Source organism: Entelurus aequoreus, linkage group LG17 (assembly GCF_033978785.1).
Source record: "Entelurus aequoreus isolate RoL-2023_Sb linkage group LG17, RoL_Eaeq_v1.1, whole genome shotgun sequence".
Taxonomy (NCBI): domain Eukaryota; kingdom Metazoa; phylum Chordata; class Actinopteri; order Syngnathiformes; family Syngnathidae; genus Entelurus; species Entelurus aequoreus.
The window spans coordinates 49,510,902-49,535,332 of record NC_084747.1 but is presented as its reverse complement, the minus strand read 5'-3'; the positions used below and the strand labels follow the sequence as shown (position 1 = coordinate 49,535,332).

The window sequence follows — 24,431 nt, the reverse complement described above, 5'->3', positions numbered from 1 at the left end:
CGATACCAATATTTTGGTACCGGTACCAAAATGTATTTTGATACTTTTTGGTACTTTTCTAAATAAAGGGGGACCACAAAAATTGCATTATTGTCTTTATTTTAACAAAACATCTTACGGTACATTCAACATATGTTTCTTATTGCAAGTTTGTCCTTAAATAGAATAGTGAACATACAAGACAACTTGTCTTTTAGTGGTAAGTAAACAAACAAAGGCTCCTAATTTAGCTGCTGACATACACTACCGTTCAAAAGTTTAGGGTCACCCAAACAATTTTGTGGAATAGCCTTCATTTCTAAGAACAAGAATAGACTGTCGAGTTTCAGATGAAAGTTTTCTTTTTCTGGCCATTTTGAGCGTTTAATTGATCCCACAAATGTGATGCTCCAGAAACTCAATCTGCTCAAAGGAAGGTCAGTTTTGTAGCTTCTGTAACGAGCTAAACTGTTTTCAGATGTGTGAACATGACTGCACAAGGGTTTTCTCATCATCAATTAGCCTTCTGAGCCAATGAGCAAACACATTGTACCATTAGAACACTGGAGTGATAGTTGCTGGAAATGGGCCTCTATACACCTATGTAGATATTGCACCAAAAACCAGACATTTGCAGCTAGAATAGTCATTTACCACATTAGCAATATATAGAGTGTATTTCTTTAAAGTTAAGACTAGTTTAAAGTTATCTTCATTGAAAAGTACAGTGCTTTTCCTTCAAAAATAAGGACATTTCAATGTGACCCCAAACTTTTGAACGGTAGTGTAACATATTGTGTCATTTATCATTCTATTATTTTGTCAAAATTATGAGGGACAAGTGGTAGAATATGAATTATTAATCAACATTTTCATTTACTGTCAATAGCAGGGAGGTAATCAGTCCCATTTTTATAGTCTTCAACCGGGGTTTGAACTCACGACCTACTGATCTCAGGGCGGACCCTCTAACCACAGGGCCACTGAGCAGGTTGATAAAGAGCGCCTTGATTTTTTTTGCAGTTTTGTTGAATTAGTGTCCTATTGTGTCCCTATTCCAAAGATCACTTCTTTTTTTTTTACTGACCTTTCCACTTTTGAAGGCCCTGGCAGTGTTCCTATTCAACCTTTTCTTGATTTAGCGCTGCTGTGTGTTTACTCGTGCAAAGCTGGACAGCCAGTTATAGGGGCTGTTTGCAACATTTACACAGATGTCTAGAGCAGTGTTTTTCAACCACTGTGCCACGGCACAATTTAAGTGGACCCCGACTTAAACAAGTTGAAAAACTTATTCGGGTGTTACCATTTAGTGGTCAATTGTACGGAATATGTACTTCACTGTGCAACCTACTAATAAAAGTCTCAATCAATCAATCAAAAACACTAGTGTGCCGTGAGATATTGTCTGGTGTGCCGTGGGAAATTATGCAACTTCACCTAATTGGGCCAAAAAATATTTTTTGCAATCAATAATTATAATAATGTGCCATTGTCTAGTGCAGAGGTCGGCAACCCGCGGCTCTAGAGCCGCATGCGGCTCTTTAGCGCCGCCCTAGTGGCTCTCTGGAGCTTTTTCATAAATGTATGAAAAATGGAAAAAGATGAGGGGAAAAAAATATTTTTTTTGTTTTAATATGGTTTCTGTAGGAGGACAAACATGACACAAACCTCCCTAATTGTTATAAATCACACTGTTTGTATTAAACATGCTTCACTGATTCGAGTATTTGGCGAGCGCCGTTTTGTCCTACTAATTTTGGCGGTCCTTGAACTCACCTTAGTTTGTTTACATGTATAACTTTCTCCGACTTTCTAGGACGTGTTTTACGCCACTTCTTTTTTTGTCTAATTTTGTCCACCAAACTTTAAACATTGTGCATGAATGCACAAAGGTGAGTTTTGTTGATGTTATTGACTTGTGTGGAGTGCTAATCAGACATATTTGGTCACTGCATGACTGCAAGCTAATCGATGCTAACATGCTATTTAGGCTAGCTATATGTACATATTGCATAATCATGCCTCATTTGTAGCTATATTTGAGGTAATTGAGTTTACTTTAAGTCATCTTAATTCAATTTACATCTCATGACACACTATCTGTATGTAATATGGCTTTTAATTTTTTGCGGCTCCAGACAGATTTGTTTTTGTATTTTTGATCCAATATGGCTCTTTCAACATGTTGGGTTGCCGACCCCTGGTCTAGTGCAGTGTTTTTCAACCTTTTTTGGTATGTAAAAGGTATGTAATGCTTAAACCAAAAATGAACAAAAGGCACTGAAGCATAGGGATGGCTATGCAAAACAAAAGTAAAACTGAACTGGCTACAAAGTAAACAAAAACAGAATGCTGGACGACAGCAAAAACTTACAGCGTGTGGAGCGGAGACGGCGTCCACAAAGTACGTCCGTACATGACATGACATGACAATCAACAGTGTCCCCACAAAGAAGGATAGAGTACGCACAACTTAAATAGTCTTGATTGCCAAAACAAAGCAGGTGCGGGCATTGGAACTCAAAGGAAGGCGTGACGCTGCTACAGGAGAACACCAACAAAACAGGAAGGGTCACCAAATTAACAGCGCAAGACAGAAACTAAAGCACTATACACAGGAAACAACAACAAACTCAAAATAAGGCATGACAACCTGGTGGAGTTTCATTTTTTAACCTTTTCTGCCGGTGGTGTGCCTTCGTATTTTATTTTATGAACAAAATGTGCCTTGGCTCAAAAAAGGTTGAAAAACACTGGTCTAGAGGGCGTCAACTTTCCAAAGTATATTACACAGTACATCCCGCCCTCTTACTGCTTCTCGTACATAATATACATACGTACGTAACACAACTTTAGGGGTTGTTAGATAATACAAACTTGTAATAGCAATTTGAATAGCCGGCGTTTTGCTGTCATTGAATGTATATTCTATCATACAACAACATGACTGCAAAGTGTCCGTTGCTTCTTTTGGACAACTTTTGCATTTGTGCACGCGCTCCCTTCGCGTACGTGTTGACGAGACCAGGTGAGTGACAGCTGTAAACACCAATCATTTTATTCAGGCCGGTAACATTTGTTATTACAATGTAGGGTTGTACGGTATACCAGTATTAGTATAGTACTGTGATAGTAATAAATCATGTTCGGTACTATACCACCTCTGAAAAGTTCCGGTCTACCACCCTCCCACGCCCCCGTCGTCGTCATGTCGTGTCGTTGCTGGTTTACGAGCAGAGGAGCATGTTCGGCAGCGCACAATCGCGGAGTACTTACAAGCAGACACAGTGTGTAGACAGAAAAGGGAGAACGGACGCATTTTGGCTTAAAAACTAACAATAAAGGTGAAGTTATAACACTGAAACGCCCTCACGAAGAGGTGCTTTAAGACATGATTAGCTAGCTAATTCAGCCGGAGTCTGCAGTGTTGTAGCTACTTCTAAATCACTAATCCTCGCCTCCATGGCGACAAATAAAGTAATTTTCTTACAAGTATCATCCCTGCAGGACAAGGAATAGCTAAACATGCTTCACTACACACCGTAGCTCACCGACGTCACAATGTAAACAAACGCACACCTAACATCCACTGTAATGATACCAAGTACAGGAGCGTATCGAGTCGATACTACTATGATTACGTCGACATTTTTTGGCATCACATCTTCTTTTGTTTTCTTAAAAATATATATTATGTTTATAAACTCAGGAAATATGTCCCTGTACACATGAGGACTTTGAATATGACCAATGTATGATCCTGTAACGACTTGGTATCGGATCGATACCCAAATTTGTGGTATCATCCAAAACTAATGTAAAGCATCCAAACAAGACAAGAATAAGTGATTATCACATTTGAACAGAAGTGTAGATAGAACATGTTGAAAGAGAAAGTAAGCAGATATTAACAGTAAATGAACAAGTAGATTAATCATTCATTTTCTACCACTTGTCCTTAATAATTATGACAAAATAATAAAATGGAAAATGACACAATATGTTACTGCATACGTCAGCAGACAAATTAGGAGCCTTTGTTGGCTTACTTACTACTAAAATGACAAGTTGTCTTGTATGTTCACTATTTTATTGAAGGACAAACTTGCAATAAGAAACATATGTTTAATGTGCCGTAAGATTTTTGGTTAAAATAAAGCAAATAATGCAATTTTTTGTGATCCCTTTTATTTAGAAAAGTATCGAAAAGGACCGAAAAGTATCAAAATAATTTTGGGACCGGTACCCAAATATTGGTATCGGGACAACAAATGTTTTCTGTTAAACAATGGTTACATTGTGTTCTTGTATATATATATATATATATACATATATATATATATATGTATATATGTATATACTGTGTGTATATATATACAGTATATATATATATATATATATATATATATATATAGGTAGGTAGGTCTTTATTATCATTGCACAAGCGGGGGGTTTATATTGTAGCGTCCCGGAAGAGTTAGTGCTGCAAGGGGTTCTGGGTATCTGTTCTGTTGTGTTTATGTTGTGTTACGGTGCGGATGTTCTCCCGAAATGTGGGTACACAGTGTGGTGCATATTTGTAACAGTAAACATTAAAGTTGTTTATACGACCACCCTCGGTGTGACCTGTATGGCTGTTGACCAAATATGCATTGTATTCACTTGTGTGTGTGAAAAGCCGTAGATATTATGTGATTGGGCCGGCACGCAAAGGCAGTGCCTTTAAGGTTTATTGGCGCTCTGTACTTCTCCCTACATCCGTGTACCACTCCGTACAGCGGCGTTTTAAAAAGTCATAAATTTTACTTTTTGAAACCGATACCGATAAGTTCAGATATTACATTTTAAAGCATTTATCGGACGTCTCTAAAAATGAGTTTTAAGGAGAAAAGAATGCTGAACCGTGAATAGAAAGAGATCTACTATATATGTCTCGCATAGCAAGATAAAACAAAGATGCATTATTTGCAGTCAATCAATATTTTTCAGACCAATTTAGTCAAATTGACTAATATCCTGCGATCACTCAAGGAACACTAATGTGTGGCGGCATAGTATAAATTCAGTAAGACATAAAACTAGACTCGGAATGCATTTCAGGCGTGCAAGATTCTGTGATTCTATGTCTGAGTCGGCGACGAGTGTACTTTATTGATATTACCACTTGTTGCAGTGGAAGTGTCCATTCTTCATTTTGTGGTACTCTAAAAGACATTTTCAACCTAGCCAGAGCAAAACAAATAACCACAAATCAAATTTACACATCTTTTTTTCCTGCGTGGATGTCCATTTTTTTCCGCAGAGTCCATTAAAGAGGACAGCTCGTCAGCTTTTTAAAGTGCCTGTCACATCCTCTGGCCAGCACGGTGGCCTTGAGGGAGATTGATGTTTTAGATGGAGCTTCTTCATTTGTTCATTTTAGAACCGAGGCGAGACACAAATCTTTATTTAGCCCTTTGTCAATAGAGACTTTTTTGCTCTTCCACATGTGCTTTGACCACTAAGTGGGATATTGTTCCTTTGTTAGTACATTTAAGAACTGTAGTGCTCACATGAAAGTGGAATAATGTACAAAATGCATGATAATGGATAAAAAAACTGACATTTTTCATTTCTGGATGTTAATGGATGTAATGGGTGTTGATTGTGCAAAATACATTTGTATTTCGGTTACCTTATTCCACTCTAAAAGGTCCGACAAACACCAAATCGCAGGAAACCGAAGCAATTTGTACATTGCAAAAAGTCAGTGTTCAAAAACAAGAAAAAAATTACAAAAATTAGGGGTATTTTATTTGAACTAAGCAAAATTATCTGCCTATAGAACAAGAAAATTTGGCTTGTCAAGACTTTCCAAAACAAGTAAAATTAGCTAACCTCAATGAACCCAAAAATACCTTAAAATAAGTATATTCTCACTAATAACAAGTGCACTTTCCTTGGTAAAAAAAAGAGACCTTTTTGCTCAATATGTTGAAAAATATTTTTAAATAAAGGAAATGCTAGTGCCATTATCTTGACATAATGATATGCGCTCGGCATTACATTTCTTGAAACCAGCAAACTTATACTAAAAACAAATTTATTGTTCTTAATGGAAAGGCAACAAGGCAACCGCTTCTTACTCTCGGGGTCTCCTAGCCGCTCAGGCAAATCATATGGTCTAAAAATGCATTTTTCCACCGATAACATGACATCATCGCGCCAAGTGTATGCTCTTTCAGTCAATTAGTGCGCATATATACAGCCCGGCCCCCGGCCAAAACATTTTTAATTGTAATTTTGAGGAATTTATCTGAATGTACATGAACTATTTCTGTTCAAAATTGTTTGAAATGTCAAATGTTAAATGTTTCAATATTAACTGTCAGTTTACTGTACAGTACCAACTGTACTACTATATGAGTACGTGTTTTGTTTCATTGAAAATAAAACAGCAAAGTCCATTTGGCTGTCATCTGTTTTAATTATGAGACACAATTGTGTCAAAGTCATGATTTTTTTTTTTCCATGCTTGAAATGAGAAATTATTACTTTAAAAAAGTAGTTTTATACTTGTGAGTGTTGATGACACAGCTTTGCAACAGTTGATATTCTAGTTTCAAGCATGTTTTACAAAATAAAGTCATCAAATCTCAGCAACAAGCTGTAATATCTTACTGAGATCATTTAGGACCAAAACACTTAAAACAAGTAAAACACTCTAACATAACATCTGCTTAGTGAGAAGAATGATCTTATCAGACAGAAAATAAGCAAATATCACCCTTATTTGAGATATTTAATCTTACTTAGATTTCAGTTTTTGCTGTGTGGCCGCCAAACAAATTAGTTGAATATACCTGATCTCCACTAATGCCTAGTACCCTGATGACCTTCCTTCCTTCCTTCCTAATTTTAGTGTCCCATCAACAAAGAGTGAATCAGTGTGTGTGCTTGGACCATATGTCTGCGCTAAGAGGATTAGTCAGCGAGCTGCAGTTAGCTTACAAACAACTCGCAGATAAATGTGTGTTCTTCTGGCCAATCACTGGGAGGACTTACTGTGTCGCTGCCAGGGAGGATCATTGTTCATTAAAGTGTGCAACTTCTGCTTTTTGATATAGCAAACATGTTCATGTATATATTCTTGAAATGTTACATAAATGTTCTCCAAGGATGCACACTTTTTAAATGATGATAAAGAACGAACACAAATAATTTTGTAATGGAGTAAACCGAAATATCAAGAGTCTGATATCGGGGTTTCGGACACTGGTATCAATTTTTGCTGATGAGACACAGCGTCATTTTTGTTTTGCTGTAATAGCAAGAGGTAAAGGGTGACTGTGGCTCCTCTTCCTCGACCCACATGAAACTAAAAACCTGCCGTTTTATGTCGTCTGCTTCGAACACATCATTTGGCACCCTCGTTGCCCCAAAATGTCTCTGTCAAAGACGAGAAAAGTGAACTTACCCATTTTGAATAGTTTTTACCTCCGTTTCTTACGGTTTGTTGAGTTAGCACTGGATTGATACGTGGACATGACAAAGGAGGTTTTTGATACCTAGAAGAGTTTACATGTTGTTCAATCCCAGAAAGACTGTTGTCAGGTTCAAACACTGATGACATCTATTAAACAAGACAAGAAGCAAGGAATTAAACAGAGACAGAATTCAATTTGGCTCAATTCAGGAGAAACGCGTAGTACAGTGTCGTCGCACGCTCTGACGAAAGATTGTACGCCTCCTCTTTTATGTGGACTTTCCCTGATTACATGGCACCAGCTGTTTCTAAGGGAGGGGGGTCGTAAACTGCCGCTGCCTTTGGTAACAAAACAGTTCAAAGAAAAGGTCGTAAAACAGTTCAAAGAAAAGGTCCTTCTTCCTCTCCGCTTTGTAGATCTCGGGTAAAGACAACCCACTTAGTGGCCTAGTGGTTAGAGTGTCCGCCCTGAGATCGGTAGGTTGTGAGTTCAAACCCCGGCCGAGTCATACCAAAGACTATAAAAATGGGACCCATTACCTCCCTGCTTGGCACTCAGCATCAAGGGTTGGAATTGGGGGTTAAATCACCAAAAATAGATTCCCGGGCGCGGCAGCGCTGCTGCTCACTGCTCCCCTCACCTCCCAGGGGGTGAACAAGGGGATGGGTCAAATGCAGAGGACAAATTTCACCACACCTAGTGTGTGTGTGACAATCATTGGTACTTTAACTGTTTCTAAGGGAGTGGGGTCATAAACTGCCGCTGCCTTTGGTCACAAAGCAGTTCAAAGAAAAGGTGTCTGGAGCTTGCGTCAGGTCCTGCTTCCTCTCCGCTTTGTAGATCTCGGGTAAAGACAATATCTTTCGAAACCGACACCCTCATGTCTCTCCCCATCCTACACAGTGGAGTTTCACAAGCCTTTTGCTTGGTAGGATCAAAGACAGCTTTTGTCCTCTCGCAGGGCGAGCCGAACTCGATGTAACACAAAGTTTTGTGATAATTTAGATACAATTATTCTGACAACTGTGACTTAAAAGTTTAATCCTGGTTTTGTAGATACACCCAGACGAAGTCTAAGCTCATCGTGTTTTTGAAACTGCACAAATTTCCTCAGGATTTTCAACAAACTTGAAGTGTTTTGTCCAGAGTATTATTTGTGATTTGTACGCTTTCATAATGTGCCTGTTCTATTTTTTTGGCCAAAGTAAAACAAAGAAAACAACCTGGAGTTGTCTTTATTTTTACGTTATCATGCCATGATTTTACCATTCCGGCCCACTTGGTAAAATGACTTTGACACCCCTGCTTTAAGCCTTGGTGGAGGTTCCGTGCTCGTCAGTGATTCTGTTGGCGTGTGTTCCAGGTGTTCTACACAGAGATGAAAAACGGCCGTCCGCTCGGCACGGCCGCCGTGTTGGAAGTACCTCTCAGTTTGGACATGCTCACAACTGTAAGTTCATGGATGTCCTTTACCATTACGCATTTGTTTCTTTTCTGGGACCTGACATTTATTAAAGTGCCATGCACAAAGTAGTGTAAATGCCAGAACATGTGTGTTTTCTGTAATGGAAGATGTGTTTTTTAGCCTTTTAGCGCACTCAGACTCTCATCCCTGTGTTGTGTTATGTTCTCAAAGGGACAATTTGATGGGCAGGCAAGCTTTGTAAGTATATTTAATGTTTAATAGTGTTTACGTGTTTGAAAGTACAGCCATTTTTTATTTGCAGAAGCACATTTGTGAGGAAATTCAGCCATCCTAACCATTTTCTTGTTCTCTATTTTCTTTTCTTATCCAATCTCATTCATGCCGTGATTTTCTTCAACAATGTCCCCGATTTTAGGCTGATTTCCGCCACGTAGTATCGAAACAAATATCGACAGTCACGATACCAAGTATAGTATAAGTATGTATTCGATGCTACACTGATTAGATCATTATTTTCTATCATTACACACTATTTTTGTCGTTTTGCTATTGTTTACAAACTCAGCAAACAAGAGACTGGACACAGGAGGACTTTAATGGAAAATCCAATACATTTAAATCAGAGCCGATTGTAGGAAATAATTTAAATATTTAATTGATATTGTTACACAGCCATCCCGTGTTAGACTTAGACTTAGAAAATCTTTATTGTCCAAGAGGGGCAATTTGGTTTGCAGCAGTAGTCATTAAAAACAAGGTTCAACAGTAAAAACGAGGTTCAACAGTAAAAAAACAAGGTACAACAGTAAAAACGAGGTACAACAGTAAAAAACAAGGTACAACAGTAAAAACGAGGTACAACAGTAAAAAACAAGGTTCAACAGTAAAAATTAGGTACAACAGTAAAAAACAAGGTACAACAGTAAAAATGAGGTACAACAGTAAAAAACAAGGTACAACAGTAAAAACCAGGTACAACAGTAAAAAAACAAGGTACAACAGTAAAAACGAGGTACAACAGTAAAAAACAAGGTACAACAGTAAAAACGAGGTACAACAGTAAAAAACAAGGTTCAACAGTAAAAATTAGGTACAACAGTAAAAAACAAGGTACAACAGTAAAAACGAGGTACAACAGTAAAAAACAAGGTACAACAGTAAAAACCAGGTACAACAGTAAAAAAACGAGGTACAACAGTAAAAACGAGGTTCAACAGTAAAAACGAGGTACAACAGTAAAAACGAGGTACAACAGTAAAAAACAAGGTACAACAGTAAAAACGAGGTACAACAGTAAAAAACAAGGTTCAACAGTAAAAGCGAGGTTCAACAGTAAAAAAACAAGGTACAACAGTAAAAACGAGGTACAACAGTAAAAAACAAGGTACAACAGTAAAAACGAGGTACAACAGTAAAAAACAAGGTTCAACAGTAAAAATTAGGTACAACAGTAAAAAATAAGGTACAACAGTAAAAACGAGGTACAACAGTAAAAAACAAGGTACAACAGTAAAAACCAGGTACAACAGTAAAAAAACGAGGTACAACAGTAAAAACGAGGTTCAACAGTAAAAACGAGGTTCAACAGTAAAAACGAGGTACAACAGTAAAAAACAAGGTACAACAGTAAAAACGAGGTACAACAGTAAAAAACAAGGTTCAACAGTAAAAACGAGGTACAACAGTAAAAAACGAGGTACAACAGTAAAAACGAGGTACAACAGTAAAAAACAAGGTACAACAGTAAAAACGAGGTACAACAGTAAAAAACAAGGTACAACAGTAAAAACGAGGTACGACAGTAAAAAACGAGGTACGACAGTAAAAAACAAGGTACAACAGTAAAAAACGAGGTACAACAGTAAAAACGAGGTACAACAGTAAAAAACAAGGTACAACAGTAAAAATGAGGTACAACAGTAAAAAACAAGGTACAACAGTAAAAACGAGGTACAACAGTAAAACAAGGTACAAATACATAGAATACATACAACATACAAACCATCATGAAGGCATTGAGCTAAAAACTAAAAACATTTGTAAAACAATAAAAACAAATCATCACACGTCGCTTCCCACTAAAGTGACTGCATAGCAGCTAAGCTTGTTTGAGAAGCTCATTTATAAAGGCAACAGCTGAGGGAACAAAGGATCTTATGTATCTGTCTATCGTCCGATTATAATCGTGATCAAAAATTTAACCATTTAATGCTATTGAAAATTTGAAGTACCGTATTTTTCGGACTATAAGTCGCAGTTTTTTTCATAGTTTGCGACTTATACTCAGAAGCGACTTATGTGTGAAATTATTAACACATTACCGTAAAATATCAAATAATATTATTTAGCTCATTCACGTAAGAGACTAGACGTATAAGATTTCATGGGATTTAGCGATTAGGAGTGACAGATTGTTTGGTAAACGTATAGCATGTTCTATATGTTATAGTTATTTGAATGACTCTTACCATAATATGTTACGTTAACATACCAGGCACGTTCTCAGTTGGTTATTTATGCCTCATATAACGTACACTTATTCAGCCTGTTGTTCACTATTCTTGATATATTTTAAATTGCCTTTCAAATGTCTATTCTTGGTGTTGGGTTTTATCAAATAAATTTCCCCAAAAAATGCGACTTATACTCCAGTGCGACTTATGTTTTTTTCCTTCTTTATTATGCATTTTCGGCAGGTGCGACTTATACTCCGGTGCGACTTATACTCCGAAAAATGCGGTATCAGTATCAGCATTGGTATGACGATTATTCCCCCGTGTACCCAAATTTGTAGTATCACCCAAAACTAATGTGATGTATCCAAACAACAGAAGAATAAGTGCTTATTACAATTTAACAGAAGTGTGGATAGAACCATGTTACAAGAGAAAGTAACCAAATATTGACAGACATTTATCAAGGAGATCATTAACAGTTCTGGCAAAATAATACAACCAGAAATGATGCAATGCGTTACTGTATCGCATATGTCAGCAGCCAAATTAGGAGTTTTTGTAACCCGTTTCTATTATCCTGTATATGCCAAAAATATATAGTGTGATATATATCGTTATCGCAGTAAGCTGCAATATGTATTGCAACACAGACTTTAGGCCTGGGGTGTGTTGCATCGACCAGTTCTTCCTCCAAGGGAATCCAAGTTACTGGTCAATCCCAAGTTCTTTCGATGACATATATGCTGAGTAAGAAGGACCATCAAGACAGAATTGGAATATGTTCAAGTTTTACTAAAGCTTTACTCTAGTTGATCTGACATTCGAACGGAAAAGCCAACTCCTTGCACACAAAGAAAGCCCCCCTCTTTCTCCCTCGCAACACTGATAAGGAAGAGAGTGGGGGTTGTATTTCACATTACAAGGTAAAGACACTAAACAGGCCTCTGAAGACAAGAGAAACTGGTAGAATATACAAAGGAAAAGTACTAGCTGCTCCAAACATGGCTATGAATAAAGAAAAAACTCTTAAACATATATGCATTCTCTACAGTTTTTTTAGATTTTAGATCATGGAGAAAAATCTACTCCCAAGTGGGCCGGACTGGTAAAATCACGGCACGATAACTTAAAAATAAATACAACTTCAGATTGTTTTCTTTGTTTAATAATAGAATAAGCACATTCTGAAAATGTACAAATCATAATGTTGTTGGGATTTTTCTTTACACTTACATGTTGCGGTTAATAGTATTCTATCTTTATTTGTCGTTATTTATACTTTCTGAATTGGTGTTCATTTTCAATCTATCAAGATAAAAAAATATATATATCAAAATCAAATTACAGGATGTTATTTATGTAGTTTGCTCATTTTCCTCATCTAAAAAGATACAAAGAATTGCTATTGCGACATCTAGTGGACACATTTAGAACAGCGGTTTCTTTCATTCAAAAATTCCGGCTCATTTACATCCCACGGGCTGGATAAAACCTGCCGTACGTTTGACCCCCCTGCTTTAGGCCATATTGCCCATCCCTAATCCGTACATTTGTTATTTTTGGCACACCGATGTGGGGGTACACGCAGAGTGACTAAATAAATATAATTTAGGTGTACCTAAATGGTGGAACTAGACACACACATTAGACACAGCCAGACCCAGGAATAATGACATAGGCCAGTGTGGAAGTCGCTTCCTATCCGTTCCACTATTACACGTCGCAGGAACCAGGCGTGCCGTTTTAACAAAGTTTTTAATGCTCTTCCAACAATACAACAACCTTTTCAGATGTTTCTCCTCCCCCTCCTGCACCCGGCCGCTCACTGTTAAAGACAACAGATGATTAGATTAACACGTACCACCTGTGAAATCTAATCACCTGCCAGCTGTGTCTCGCCGTCAGCACCATGGACAGCGGCGGTGACTTTTGCTCCTGCAGGCAGCGCTGGCTACATCTCCCCGCACAGCCAGTCATGTGACTCAAGCATACAGTGTCATTAGTCATATCAGAATCAGAATCAGAAATACTTTATTAATCCCTGAGGGGGAAATTAAGATTTTCAGCACAATCCCATTCAAGAGCAGACAAACATTACAGGGAGACAGAACAGGATCGCTGACTTACAAAAAGTGAGAAAAAACTAATTAATTCTAAGCCTGGGTCCAGACTGAGGCCAATGGGGAAAAAGCCTCATAGCCATAGCACACATAAGCATGTTTGTAAGAGGGAAACATCAAACATCAACACTGCAAAAAGTCAGTGTTCAAAAACAAAGGAAAAAAATACAAAAATGAGGGGTATTTTACTTGAACTAAGCAAAATTATCTGCCAATAGAACAAGAAAATTTGGCTTGTCAAGACTTTCCAAAACAAGTAAAATTAGCTAACCTCAATGAACCCCAAAATACCTCAAAATCAGTATATTCTCACTAATAACAAGTGCACTTTTCTTGATAGAAAAAACAAATATTAGACCTTTTTTTCTCAATATGTTGAAAAATATTCTTAAATGGAGTAAATGCTAGTGCCATTATCTTGACATAATGATATGCGCTCGGCATTACATTTCTTGAAACCAGCAAACTTATACTAAAAACTAGTTTATTGTTCTTAATGGAAAGGCAACAAGGCAACCGCTTGTTACTCTCGGGGTCTCCTAGCCGCTCAGGCAAATCATATTGTCTAAAAATGCATTTTTCCATCAATAACATGACATCATCGCGCCAAGTGCGTGCTTTTCCAGTCAATTAGTCCGCAAGGAATATATATATTTATTCATTTATATTTACAGCCAGGCCTCCGACCAATTTTTTTTTTAATTGTAATATTGAAGAATTTATCTGAATGTGCATGAACTATTTCTGTTCAAAATTGTTTGAAATGTCAAATGTTTAAATATTAACTGTCAGTTTGCTGTGCTGTGCCAACTGTGCTACTATAAGAGTGCATATTTTCTATTGTTTCATTGAAAATAAAACAGCAAAGTCCATTTGGCTGTCATCTGTTTTAATTATGAGTCACAATTGTGTCAAAGTCATGATTTTTTATTGCATGCTTGAAATAAGAAATGATTACTTTAAAAAAGTAGTTTTATACTTGTGAGTGTTGATGACACAGCTTTGCAACAGTTGATATTCTAGTTTCAAGCATGTTTTACTCAATATAGGTCATCAAATCTCAGCAACAAGCTGTAATATCTTACTGAGATCATTTAGGACCAAAACACTTAAAACAAGTAAAACACTCTAACATAAAATCTGCTTAGTGAGAAGAATTATCTTATCAGACAGAAAATAAGCAAATATCACCCTTATTTGAGATATTTAATCTTACTTAGATTTCAGTTTTTGCAGTGTGGAAACCAGGTTTTATGTCACTTTGTGCACCTTTTAGGATGTAGACGTTGCCAACCTTAAGGCGAACACTAAGTACCGAGTGAGTGTCGGCGCCTACGGTTGGGCCGGCGAGGGTCGACCCAGCATGCCCCGGGACGTCGGCACCGGTTCACACGGTGAGGAAAAACAAAATCAAGATGATGATCGTGTTCCTTCTACGTGATTATAACACTCACCGTGCCGTTTATTCCCACTATGCCTGTAGAAATGTGCATGCCACCTTCGCCCCCGACTCAGCCTGTTGTCATGGCGATATCCGACACGGAGTTGGCGCTGTCATGGCAGCAAGGGGAAAGCGAGGGAAGTGCACCTGTCCTCCACTTCTTGGTCGCCTACATCAGGTGAGGATTTATAGCTACATTCTACGCAAGTATTTCCAATGCATTTTTGCATTGGAAGAATAACATAATTATTTATTATAATGTATTGTATTGAATGTAGGGATGTCCGATAATGGCTTTTTGCCGATATCCGATATTCCGATATTGTCCAACTAATTACCGATACCGATATCAACCGATACTGATATATACAGTCGTGGAATTAACACATTATTATGCCTAATTTGGACAACCATGTATGGTGAAGATAAGGTCCTTTTAAAAAAATAAAATAAAATAAGATAAATAAATTAAAAACATTTTCTTGAAAAAAAAAAAACAATATAAAAACATATACATAAAAAATATAATAATAATAATATTATATTATTATATAATATTATAATAATATTAAAAAAAATTAAAAAACGATACCGATAATAAAAAAAACGATACCGATAATTTCCGATATTAAATTTTAAAGCATTTATCGGCCGATGATATCGGACATCTCTACTTGAATGTATTCATCAAATATCATACTGAAAATGTCCTCGATTAATCGAGGAATCGGATAAAGCATATTTTTGTTTGCATATAGAGCAATTATAAATACATCAAAAATAAAACATTTATTAACAAAATATGTTGCTGGTACACCTGGGTCAGAGCTCACCCATCCAAGTGCAAAGCATTTATTATTTTCTATTGGAAAAAGTACTGTACAAAACTAGAGATGTCCGATAATGGCTTTTTTGCCGATATCCGATATTCCCATATTGTCCAACTCTTAATTACCGATACCGATATCAACCGATACCAATATATACAATCGTGGAATTAACACATTATTATGCCTAATTTTGTTGTGATGCCCCCGCTGGATGCATTAAACATGGCACTGCCATATTTATTATTGAAGTCACAAAGTGCATAATTTTTTTTTAACATGCCTCAAAACAGCAGCTTGGAATTTGGGACATGCTCTCCCTCAGACAGCATGAGGAGGCTGAGGTGGGCGGGGTTAAGGTGGGGGGGTTAGGGGGTTGCGGGGGGTGTATATTGTAGCGTCCCGGAAGAGTTTGTGCTGCAAGGGGTTCTGGGTATTTGTTCTGTTGTGTTTTATGTTGTGTTACGGTGGGACATGTGTTTGTCATTCTTGTTTGGTGTGGGTTCACAGTGTGGCGCATATTTGTAACAGTGTTAAAGTTGTTTATACGGCCACCCTCAGTGTGACCTGTATGGCTGTTGACCAAGTATGCGTTGCATTCACTTGTGTGTGTGAAAAACCGTAGATATTATGTGACTGGGCTGGCACGCAAAGGCAGTGTCTTTAAGGTTTATTGGCGCTCTGTACTTCTCCCTACGTCCGTGTACACAGCGGCGTTTTAAAAAGTCATACATTTTACTGTTTGAAACCGATACTGACATTTTTAAACCGATACCGATAATTTCCGATGTTACATTTTAAAGCATTTATCGGCCGATAATATCGACAGTCCGATATTATCGGACATCTCTATACAAAACAGGTCAGGATGACCGACTACTTCTTCTTCTTCTGTGGTTTTTGACCACTCGTCCATTTCTAATACAAAAAAGTACATTATCGTTTCGTAGTCTAGTGCCTTCACTTGAGAAACTGCATCAAGTATTCACATTGTAACGCATTTGAACATAAATGACATTTACTTGTGTTTTACAGCCACTTGAACTACCGTATTTCCTTGAATTGGCGCCGGGAATATGGTATTCGCATGCCTAGAATTACAGCCGGGTCAAACTCGTTTCGCAAAATAATTAGCGCATGCTTGGCACTTCCGCCGGGTCAAATATGAGTCATTAAATGACTCCCGCCTCCTGGTGGTAGAGGGCCCTAGTGAGCCTTCTTGCGACTGCTGGTACTGCAGAATACCTGTGCTGCAGAAGAAGACAACACCAGCAAGAGTGCGCAGCCATTGTTTTACCATGGAGGATTACATATCTAAAATAAAACAGTTTTCTAAACTGGACTTTCAATCGAAGCAGGAGGTAATACTTAAAAGGAAGATCTCCATCGAGACAGAGAGACTTTTAAAACTGAAGGAAGACTTCTATCTCGATGCTTTTCTTTAAAAGGAGCTGGCATGGACTAATTTATACCTAAAGGTAAGACCATAATAACTTTTTTTTTTAATTAAATGTGCTTTTCATGATAAGGTAAGCGCCGGAGTGAGAAGAGGTTTTAAAATAATTAGCGCATGCATGGCCATCTCGCAGGCTTCTGGTAAGCGCCGGAGTGACAGGAGGTTTTAAATTAATTAGCGCCCCTGCGTCTATTCAAGGAAATACGGTATTATCATCATTAGCGTTTTGACTCGGGGGGACACATTAGGTTAACAGATTTTGGCTGGGGGCCAGGTTATCTATTTGTGTATACAGCGGGACCTCCAGTTACGAACCCTTCTATGTGCGTACTTTTCGATTTAGGATGTAGGAACGCTCCATTCAGACATTTATTTTGCGTGCCTGCCAGGCAAAACTCAGGGCTCATCATTGCAGTGGAGGCAAAGCCTTCCTAGTCACGTCTTAGTGCTTCAGTGTTTGTGCCTTTTAATGTGTTTTTCCCCCTATTGACAAGTTTTGTCTATTTTTATATACGCACATACCATACACACACATGTCCTGAGACGCATGTTGCAGTTTTTTTTTACCTTGTTTTTGAACGCGTGGTTGCTTATTTGGGCCTGCTTTTCTGTCCCCACAATAAAGCAAAACACGACAGCGCAGGTAAATCGTTGGTTCTTTTCTACATGACCTTTCCTGGTTGTCGACTTGGCACGCCCCCAAACAAATGACGCATGTGTGACTACACCTGAGCCCAGACTGACAGGTGACAAGATAGCGTGACAATTAGCGGGAAAAAAAAAACCCATTTAAAATATATGCTTATGTATTTTATAACGGGAGCAAGAGAGAGTACTAAAGGACTGAATTAGACCCCAGGTGGAAATAATGTGTGTGTGTGTGTGTGTGCTGGGGTGCGTGTGTGTGTGTGTGTGCGTGTGTGTGTGTGTGTGTGTGTGTGCGCGTGTGCGTGTGTGTGTGTGTGTGTGTGTGTGTGTGTGTGTGTGTGTGTGTGTGTTTGTTTATGTCCATATTGTGCTGAGCTTTTTAAAAAAAGCCTTGTGTTTAATAAACATTTGCACATATTGTCCAATTCCATATTGGGTGAACATTTTGATAAGGTACACTTATTAAAGATTTTTTTTAAAAACCTACTATTTGCGAGTGATCATGATTAATCATTAGGTAACCATGGATAAAATGCGATTAATCGGGATTAAATATTTTAACCGTTTGACAGCCCTGGTCAAAATATATACAAACTAGTGTTGTCCCGATACCAATATTTTGGTACCGGTTCCAAAATGATTTCGATACTTTTCAGTACTTTTCTAAATAAAGTGGACCACAAAAATTTGCATTATTGGCTTTATTTTAACGGAAAATCTTAGGGTACGTTAACCATATGTTTCTTATTGCAAGTTTGTCCTTAAATAAAATAGTGAACATACAAGACAACGTGTCTTTTAGTAGTAAGTAAGCAAACAAAGGCTCCTAATTAGTCTGTTGACATATGCAGTAACATATTGTGTCATTCATCATTTTATTATTTTGTCAAAATTATAAAGGACAAGTGGTAGAAAATAAATTGTTCATTTACTGTTAATATCTGCTTACTTTCTCTTTTAACATGTTCTATCTACACTTCTGTTAAAATGTAATAATCACTTATTCTTCTGTTGTTTGATACTTTACATTAGCTTTGGATGATACCACAAATTTGGGTATCAATCCGATACCAAGTATAGTTACAGGATCATACATTGGTCATCATCAAAGTCCTCATGTGTCCAGGGACATATTTCCTGAGTTTATAGTATATATATATATATATATATATATATATATATATATATATATATATATATATATATATATATATATATATTAGGGCTGCAACTAACGATTAATTTGATAATCGATTAATCTGTCGATTATTACTTTGATTAATCGATTAATAATCGGATAAAAGAGACAAACTACATTTCTATCCTTTCCAGTATTTCATTGAAAAAAAACAGCATACTGCCACCATACTTATTTTGATTATTGTTTCTCAGCTGTTTGTACATGTTGCAGTTTATAAATAAAGGTTTATTTAAAAAAAACAAAAAAAAACTTTTTTTTAAATTTTTTAATTTTTTAAAAAGCCTCTGCGCATGCGCATAGCATAGATCCAACGAATCGATGACTAAATTAATCGGCAACTATTTTTATAATCTATTTTAATCGATTTAATCGATTAGTTGTTGCAGCCCTAATATATATATATATATATATATATATATATATATATATATATATATATATATATATATATATATATATATATATATATACAGTATTTTTTTTAAACGAAAGAAGACGTGACGCCAAAAAATATCGACGTAATCATAGTAGTATTGACTAGATACGCTACTGTACTTGGTATCATTACAGTGGATGTAAGGTGTAGATCCACCAATGGCGTTTGTTTACATTTTGATGCCGGTGAGCTACGGTGTGTAGTGAAGCATGTTAAGCTATTTCTCGTCCTGCAGGGATGATACTTGTAAGAAACGGCCCGGTACTTTTCAGAGGCTGTATCGTACCGAATATGATTAATTAGTATCGCGGTACTATATTAATACCGGTATACTGTACAACCCTAATACAAACCGAGTAATGTATAAATATCTATTAATGAATGTTTTTTAATTCTAAAATATAATATATGATGTAGCCATTTATCCATTTTCTACCGCTTGTCCCTCTCGGACAAGCGGACGGAAGTCGGGGTTACACCCTGGACAAGTCAACACAGATCGACAGATTAAATAATACAAATAATTAAAATGATGTAACGTATAAACATATAATACGATTATTCAAAACATAATAGTTACCTAAATAAAAAAAATAGTATGTTTCCATAAAACATTGTAGATTAGGAACTGTTACATTTTGCTGATGTCCTGGTTAAAAGGGTACTTATAGGACTTTATTAGACTTTTTTTCCGCCCACATTTTTTTGCAGTTTTTCCTTCGCTGAGTGTTATTCCAGTTAAATCGGGACAAAGTCAATTGGCCTACGACTTTTGCACGCGACTGTACAAGCGTGCATTTCCCGTCACGGCTATCTTGTACATCACCACGTGACAAAGATGATCCATTGTGTGAACACAACACTCCCCTGACGACAGAAGACGGTCTTTAGCTTCGGGGGATTCTACAGAACAAAGCAGCTTCTCATGTCTAGACAAAGTCTTCAGTCTGCACGTTGAAGCCAGATAATGTCAGCCATCGTTTTTCCGCAGGTCCCTTGAAGATGTGTTAAAAGGCAGAACTAGCGACTCGTTTTTTTTTGAAAGACACCTCCACGGCCCCAGCGTGACACACCAGGCGGGGTTCTGGCGTCGGATATAAAAAGCATCAAACGTTTTTAAAAGCAAAAAACCCCCCAAAAAACAGACTTTTTTGTTTTCCTCCTTAAAGCACCGATCAAACCAACCTGGTTGTCGGACTGGTGAGGATGTAACATGTGACCTCAGGTCAGCGTCACACACGTAAACGTGACAGATCGGGAATTAAAGACGTTTGTTTTCAGGCTGATCTGATTGGGATCAGAATGTACCCCCAGTGGCCACTTCATTAGGTACACAGGAACATGAGATGTACAGTAATCCAGGATCCCCATCCTTGTTTCCACCAGGGACCGGTTTAATGTATGTGTGACAGTTGCGTGCTGTCGTGCGGGTTCCAAGGACCACCAAGGAATGACATTGTTGCGGGCAGGTTTGACTTCTTTATTTTTCAATAAGAAAAAGTCTCTTCGGGTTGCTTTTCAGCCTTGCCCTTTTCAGTCTCTCTCTCCTGCTCGCTTCTCCACTCCCGCTCCTCAGCTGTGTGCGCCGTCGTCCTCCGTGCGCTCTTTTCCGCTCTCGCTCGGCATCCGCTTCTCTCTGGCTCCTTCCCCTATCTCCCTGACGTTTACGGCTCCCGCCCTTTTATACAGTGTGAGATGATAATGAAATTTTCCCCAGCTGAGCGATCCACGCACCTTGTAATGATTGTGGCCTCGCTGCTCGCTCGCCGTCCACGCCTCCTCGCCGCCATCTTGGAGCGGGCTCCGGTATGCCCTGCCTCGCTGTTGGACTGCCGGCCCGCCTCTCCACAGTATGCATTATTTCACGGACCGGCTTTCTACGTGTGGCAGATAAAAACAGCAAAAACATTTGCCTTTGGCTACAATCTGAAAGTTAAGTCGGAGAAAATGCGGTAGTTTACAAATGAACTTGATGAGGCAATTCCTGAAGGAATTGCATGTGAATGCTCCAATGCTGACAGAATGAAGTATGAATGTAAGAATAGTTTGAATGTTGGAATGTTTTGAATGTTGAAGCATTTTGAATTTCCAGGAAAACCGGAATTTGGTTTGGAACTTGGGAAAGACTTACCGTATTTTTCGGAGTATAAGTCGCTCTGGAGTATAAGTCGCACCGGCCGGAAATGCATAATAAAGAAGGAAAAGAACATATAAGTCGCACTGGAGTCGCATTTTTTGGGGAAATTTATTTGATAAAACCCAACACCAAGAATAGACATTTGAAAGGCAATTTAAAATAAATAAAGAATAGTGAACAACAGGCTGAATAAGTGTACATTATATGAGGCATAAATAACCAACTGAGAACGTGCCTGGTATGTTAACGTAACATATTATGGTAAGAGTCATTCCAATAACTATATATGCTATATGTTTACCAAACAATCTGTCACTCCTAATCGCTAAATCCCATGAAATCTTATACGTCTAGTCTCACGTGAATGAGCTAAATAATATTATTTGATATTTTACGGTAATGTGTTAATAATTTCACACATAAGTCGCTCCTGAGTATAAGTCGCACCCCCGGCCAAACTATGAAAAAAACTGCGACTTATAGTCCGAAAAATACGGTAGTTTGAATGTCCAGGATGAGTGGAATATGTTCTGTGGTTTGGATTATGTTTTGCTATTTTTTGTTAGTTTTTGGACTCCATAGTTCCAGTTTGCGCTCCCTTGTTTGTTTTAGTTTCCATGACGACTGATTAGTTTCACCTGTCTCATGTGTTCGGATCACGCACCTGCTCTAATCAGAGACTATTATTTAAGCATGTTTTGCCAGTTAGTCGTGCTGGCGACATTGCCCTGTTTTGACTTTTCTTGCCATAGATCATGCTGTTCCATTCATGCTGTGTCCAGTAAGTCTTTTTGTTTCATGCCCATAGTTCTTGCTATTTGTTTAAAGTCACAGTTTAGTGAGTTTTTTCATGTTTTTAGTTTCATGTTTCATGTCCATAGTTTATGCTAAATCTTGGTTTTTGTTTCCTGCGTTAAGCTGTGCCTTCACCTTGAGCGCTTTTTGTAGTACTTTGAGTTTGAATAATTAAATAATGTTCCTACCTTCAAGCCGTGTCCAGTATAGTCCGATTGCATCCCGGTAGAACAATCCTCGCAGCAAGCTGCGACCCCCCCCGTCACAACAGAGTGGAATATGTTGATGGTGGAATATTTTCAATAGGTTGAAAAATGTTGGACTTGTGAAAGAGGGAAAAAATTCATTTGGAATGGGGACAATGTCCCTAAAAACGGAGAATTCTTTGAAATCTGGGATTTTTTTTTTTACAGTTTTTGAAAGGGAGCACACAATTTTTGAACAGGCTGAATATTTTGAAGTTGGAACGGTTTGAGTGGGAGTTGTGGAACTTTGAAAAATGTCCCATTCTTTTCAATGGGAATTTCATTAAAATTTGGGGATTTTGGGAAAAGATGACATTTTTTTGGAACATGCAAAAAAAATTTTATCTTCGGAATGAGTAGAAATGGTTGGTGTTGGAATTTTTCAAATGGGTCGAGAAATGTTGAAGTAGCAACATCTTTAATTGAGAAATGGTATTAAGTAATTCCTGGCATTTGAAATGGGTTGAAAAATGTGGAAGGAGTAGTCGCCAGGAAAAAAGGGTCAAAAAAGGGTTTGAAAAAAAACTGGAATTCTGGGAATTCCTGGAATTTTTTTTTTAACTTGGAAAAATTATAGTTTCAATGTCCAGGATGAGTGGAATATGTTGAAGGTGGAATATTTTGAATAAGTTGAAAAATGTTGGAATTGTGAAAAATGGATAATTCATTTGGAATGGGGACAATGTCCCTAAAAACGGAGAATTCTTGGAAATCCGGGATTTTTTTTTTTACAGTTTTTGAAAGGGAGCACACAATTCTTGAACAGGCTGAATATTTTGAAGTTGGAACGGTTTGAGTGGGAGTTGTGGAACTTTGAAAAATGTCCCATTCTTTTCAATGGGAATTTCATGGAAATTTGGGGATTTCGGGAAAAGAGGGAAATTTTTTGGAACATGCAAAAAAAATTTTGAATCTTCGGAATGAATAGAAATGGTTGGTGTTGGAATTTTTCAAATGGGTCGAGAAATGTTGAAGTAGTAACATCTTTAATTGAGAAATGGTATTAAGGAATTCCCGGAATTTGAAATGGGTTGAAAAATGTAGAAGGAGAAAAAAGGGTCAAATAAGGGTTTGAAAAAAACTTGAATTCTGGGAATTCCTGGAAAAAAATTTTAACTTGAAAAAATTATAGTTTAAATGTGTAGGATGAGGGGAATATGTTGAAGGTGGAATGGTTTGAATCTGTTGAAAAATGTTGGAATTGTGAAAGAGTGAAAAATGGATAATTCATTTGGAATGGGGACAATGTCCCTAAAAACTGAGAATTCTTGGAAATCCGGGAATTTTCTTTTTACAGTTTTTGAAATTGAGCACACAATTCTTGAACAGGCTGAATATTTTGAAGTTGGAACGGTTTGAGTGGGAGTTGTGGAACTTTGAAAAATGTCCCATTCTTTTCAACGGGAATTTCATGGAAATTTGGGGATTTCGGGAAAAGAGGGAATTTTTTTGGAACATGCCAAAAAAAATTGAATCTTCGGAATGAGTAGAAATGGTTGGTGCTGGAATTTTTCAAATGGGTCGAGAAATGTTGAAGTAGTAACATCTTTAATTGAGAAATGGTATTAAGGAAATCCTGGAATTTGAAATGGGTTGAAGAATTTGGAAGGAGTAGTCGCCAGAAAAAAGGGTCAAAAAAGGGTTTGAAAAAAAAACTGGAATTCTGGGAATTCCTGGAAAAAAATATTTAACTTGAAAAAATGATAGTTTCAATGTCCAGGATGAGTGGAATATGTTGAAGGTGGAATATTTTGAATAGGTTGAAAAATGTTGGAATTGTGAAAAATGGATAATTCAT

The 24,431-nt window shown here is 37.5% G+C and overlaps 1 protein-coding gene across 2 annotated transcripts in view; it reads left to right on the top strand.

The window, feature by feature from the left end:
• Window positions 1–24,431, top strand: part of LOC133632963 (pikachurin) — a 137,507-nt gene that overhangs the window by 77,526 nt on the left and 35,550 nt on the right. For both annotated transcript variants that reach the window (XM_062025827.1, XM_062025828.1), the window contains 4 exons: window positions 8,809–8,895; window positions 9,082–9,108; window positions 14,724–14,841; window positions 14,931–15,066. In XM_062025827.1, coding sequence (XP_061881811.1) covers window positions 8,809–8,895; window positions 9,082–9,108; window positions 14,724–14,841; window positions 14,931–15,066 — 368 coding nt within the window. The remainder of the gene's footprint in view (window positions 1–8,808; window positions 8,896–9,081; window positions 9,109–14,723; window positions 14,842–14,930; window positions 15,067–24,431) is intronic.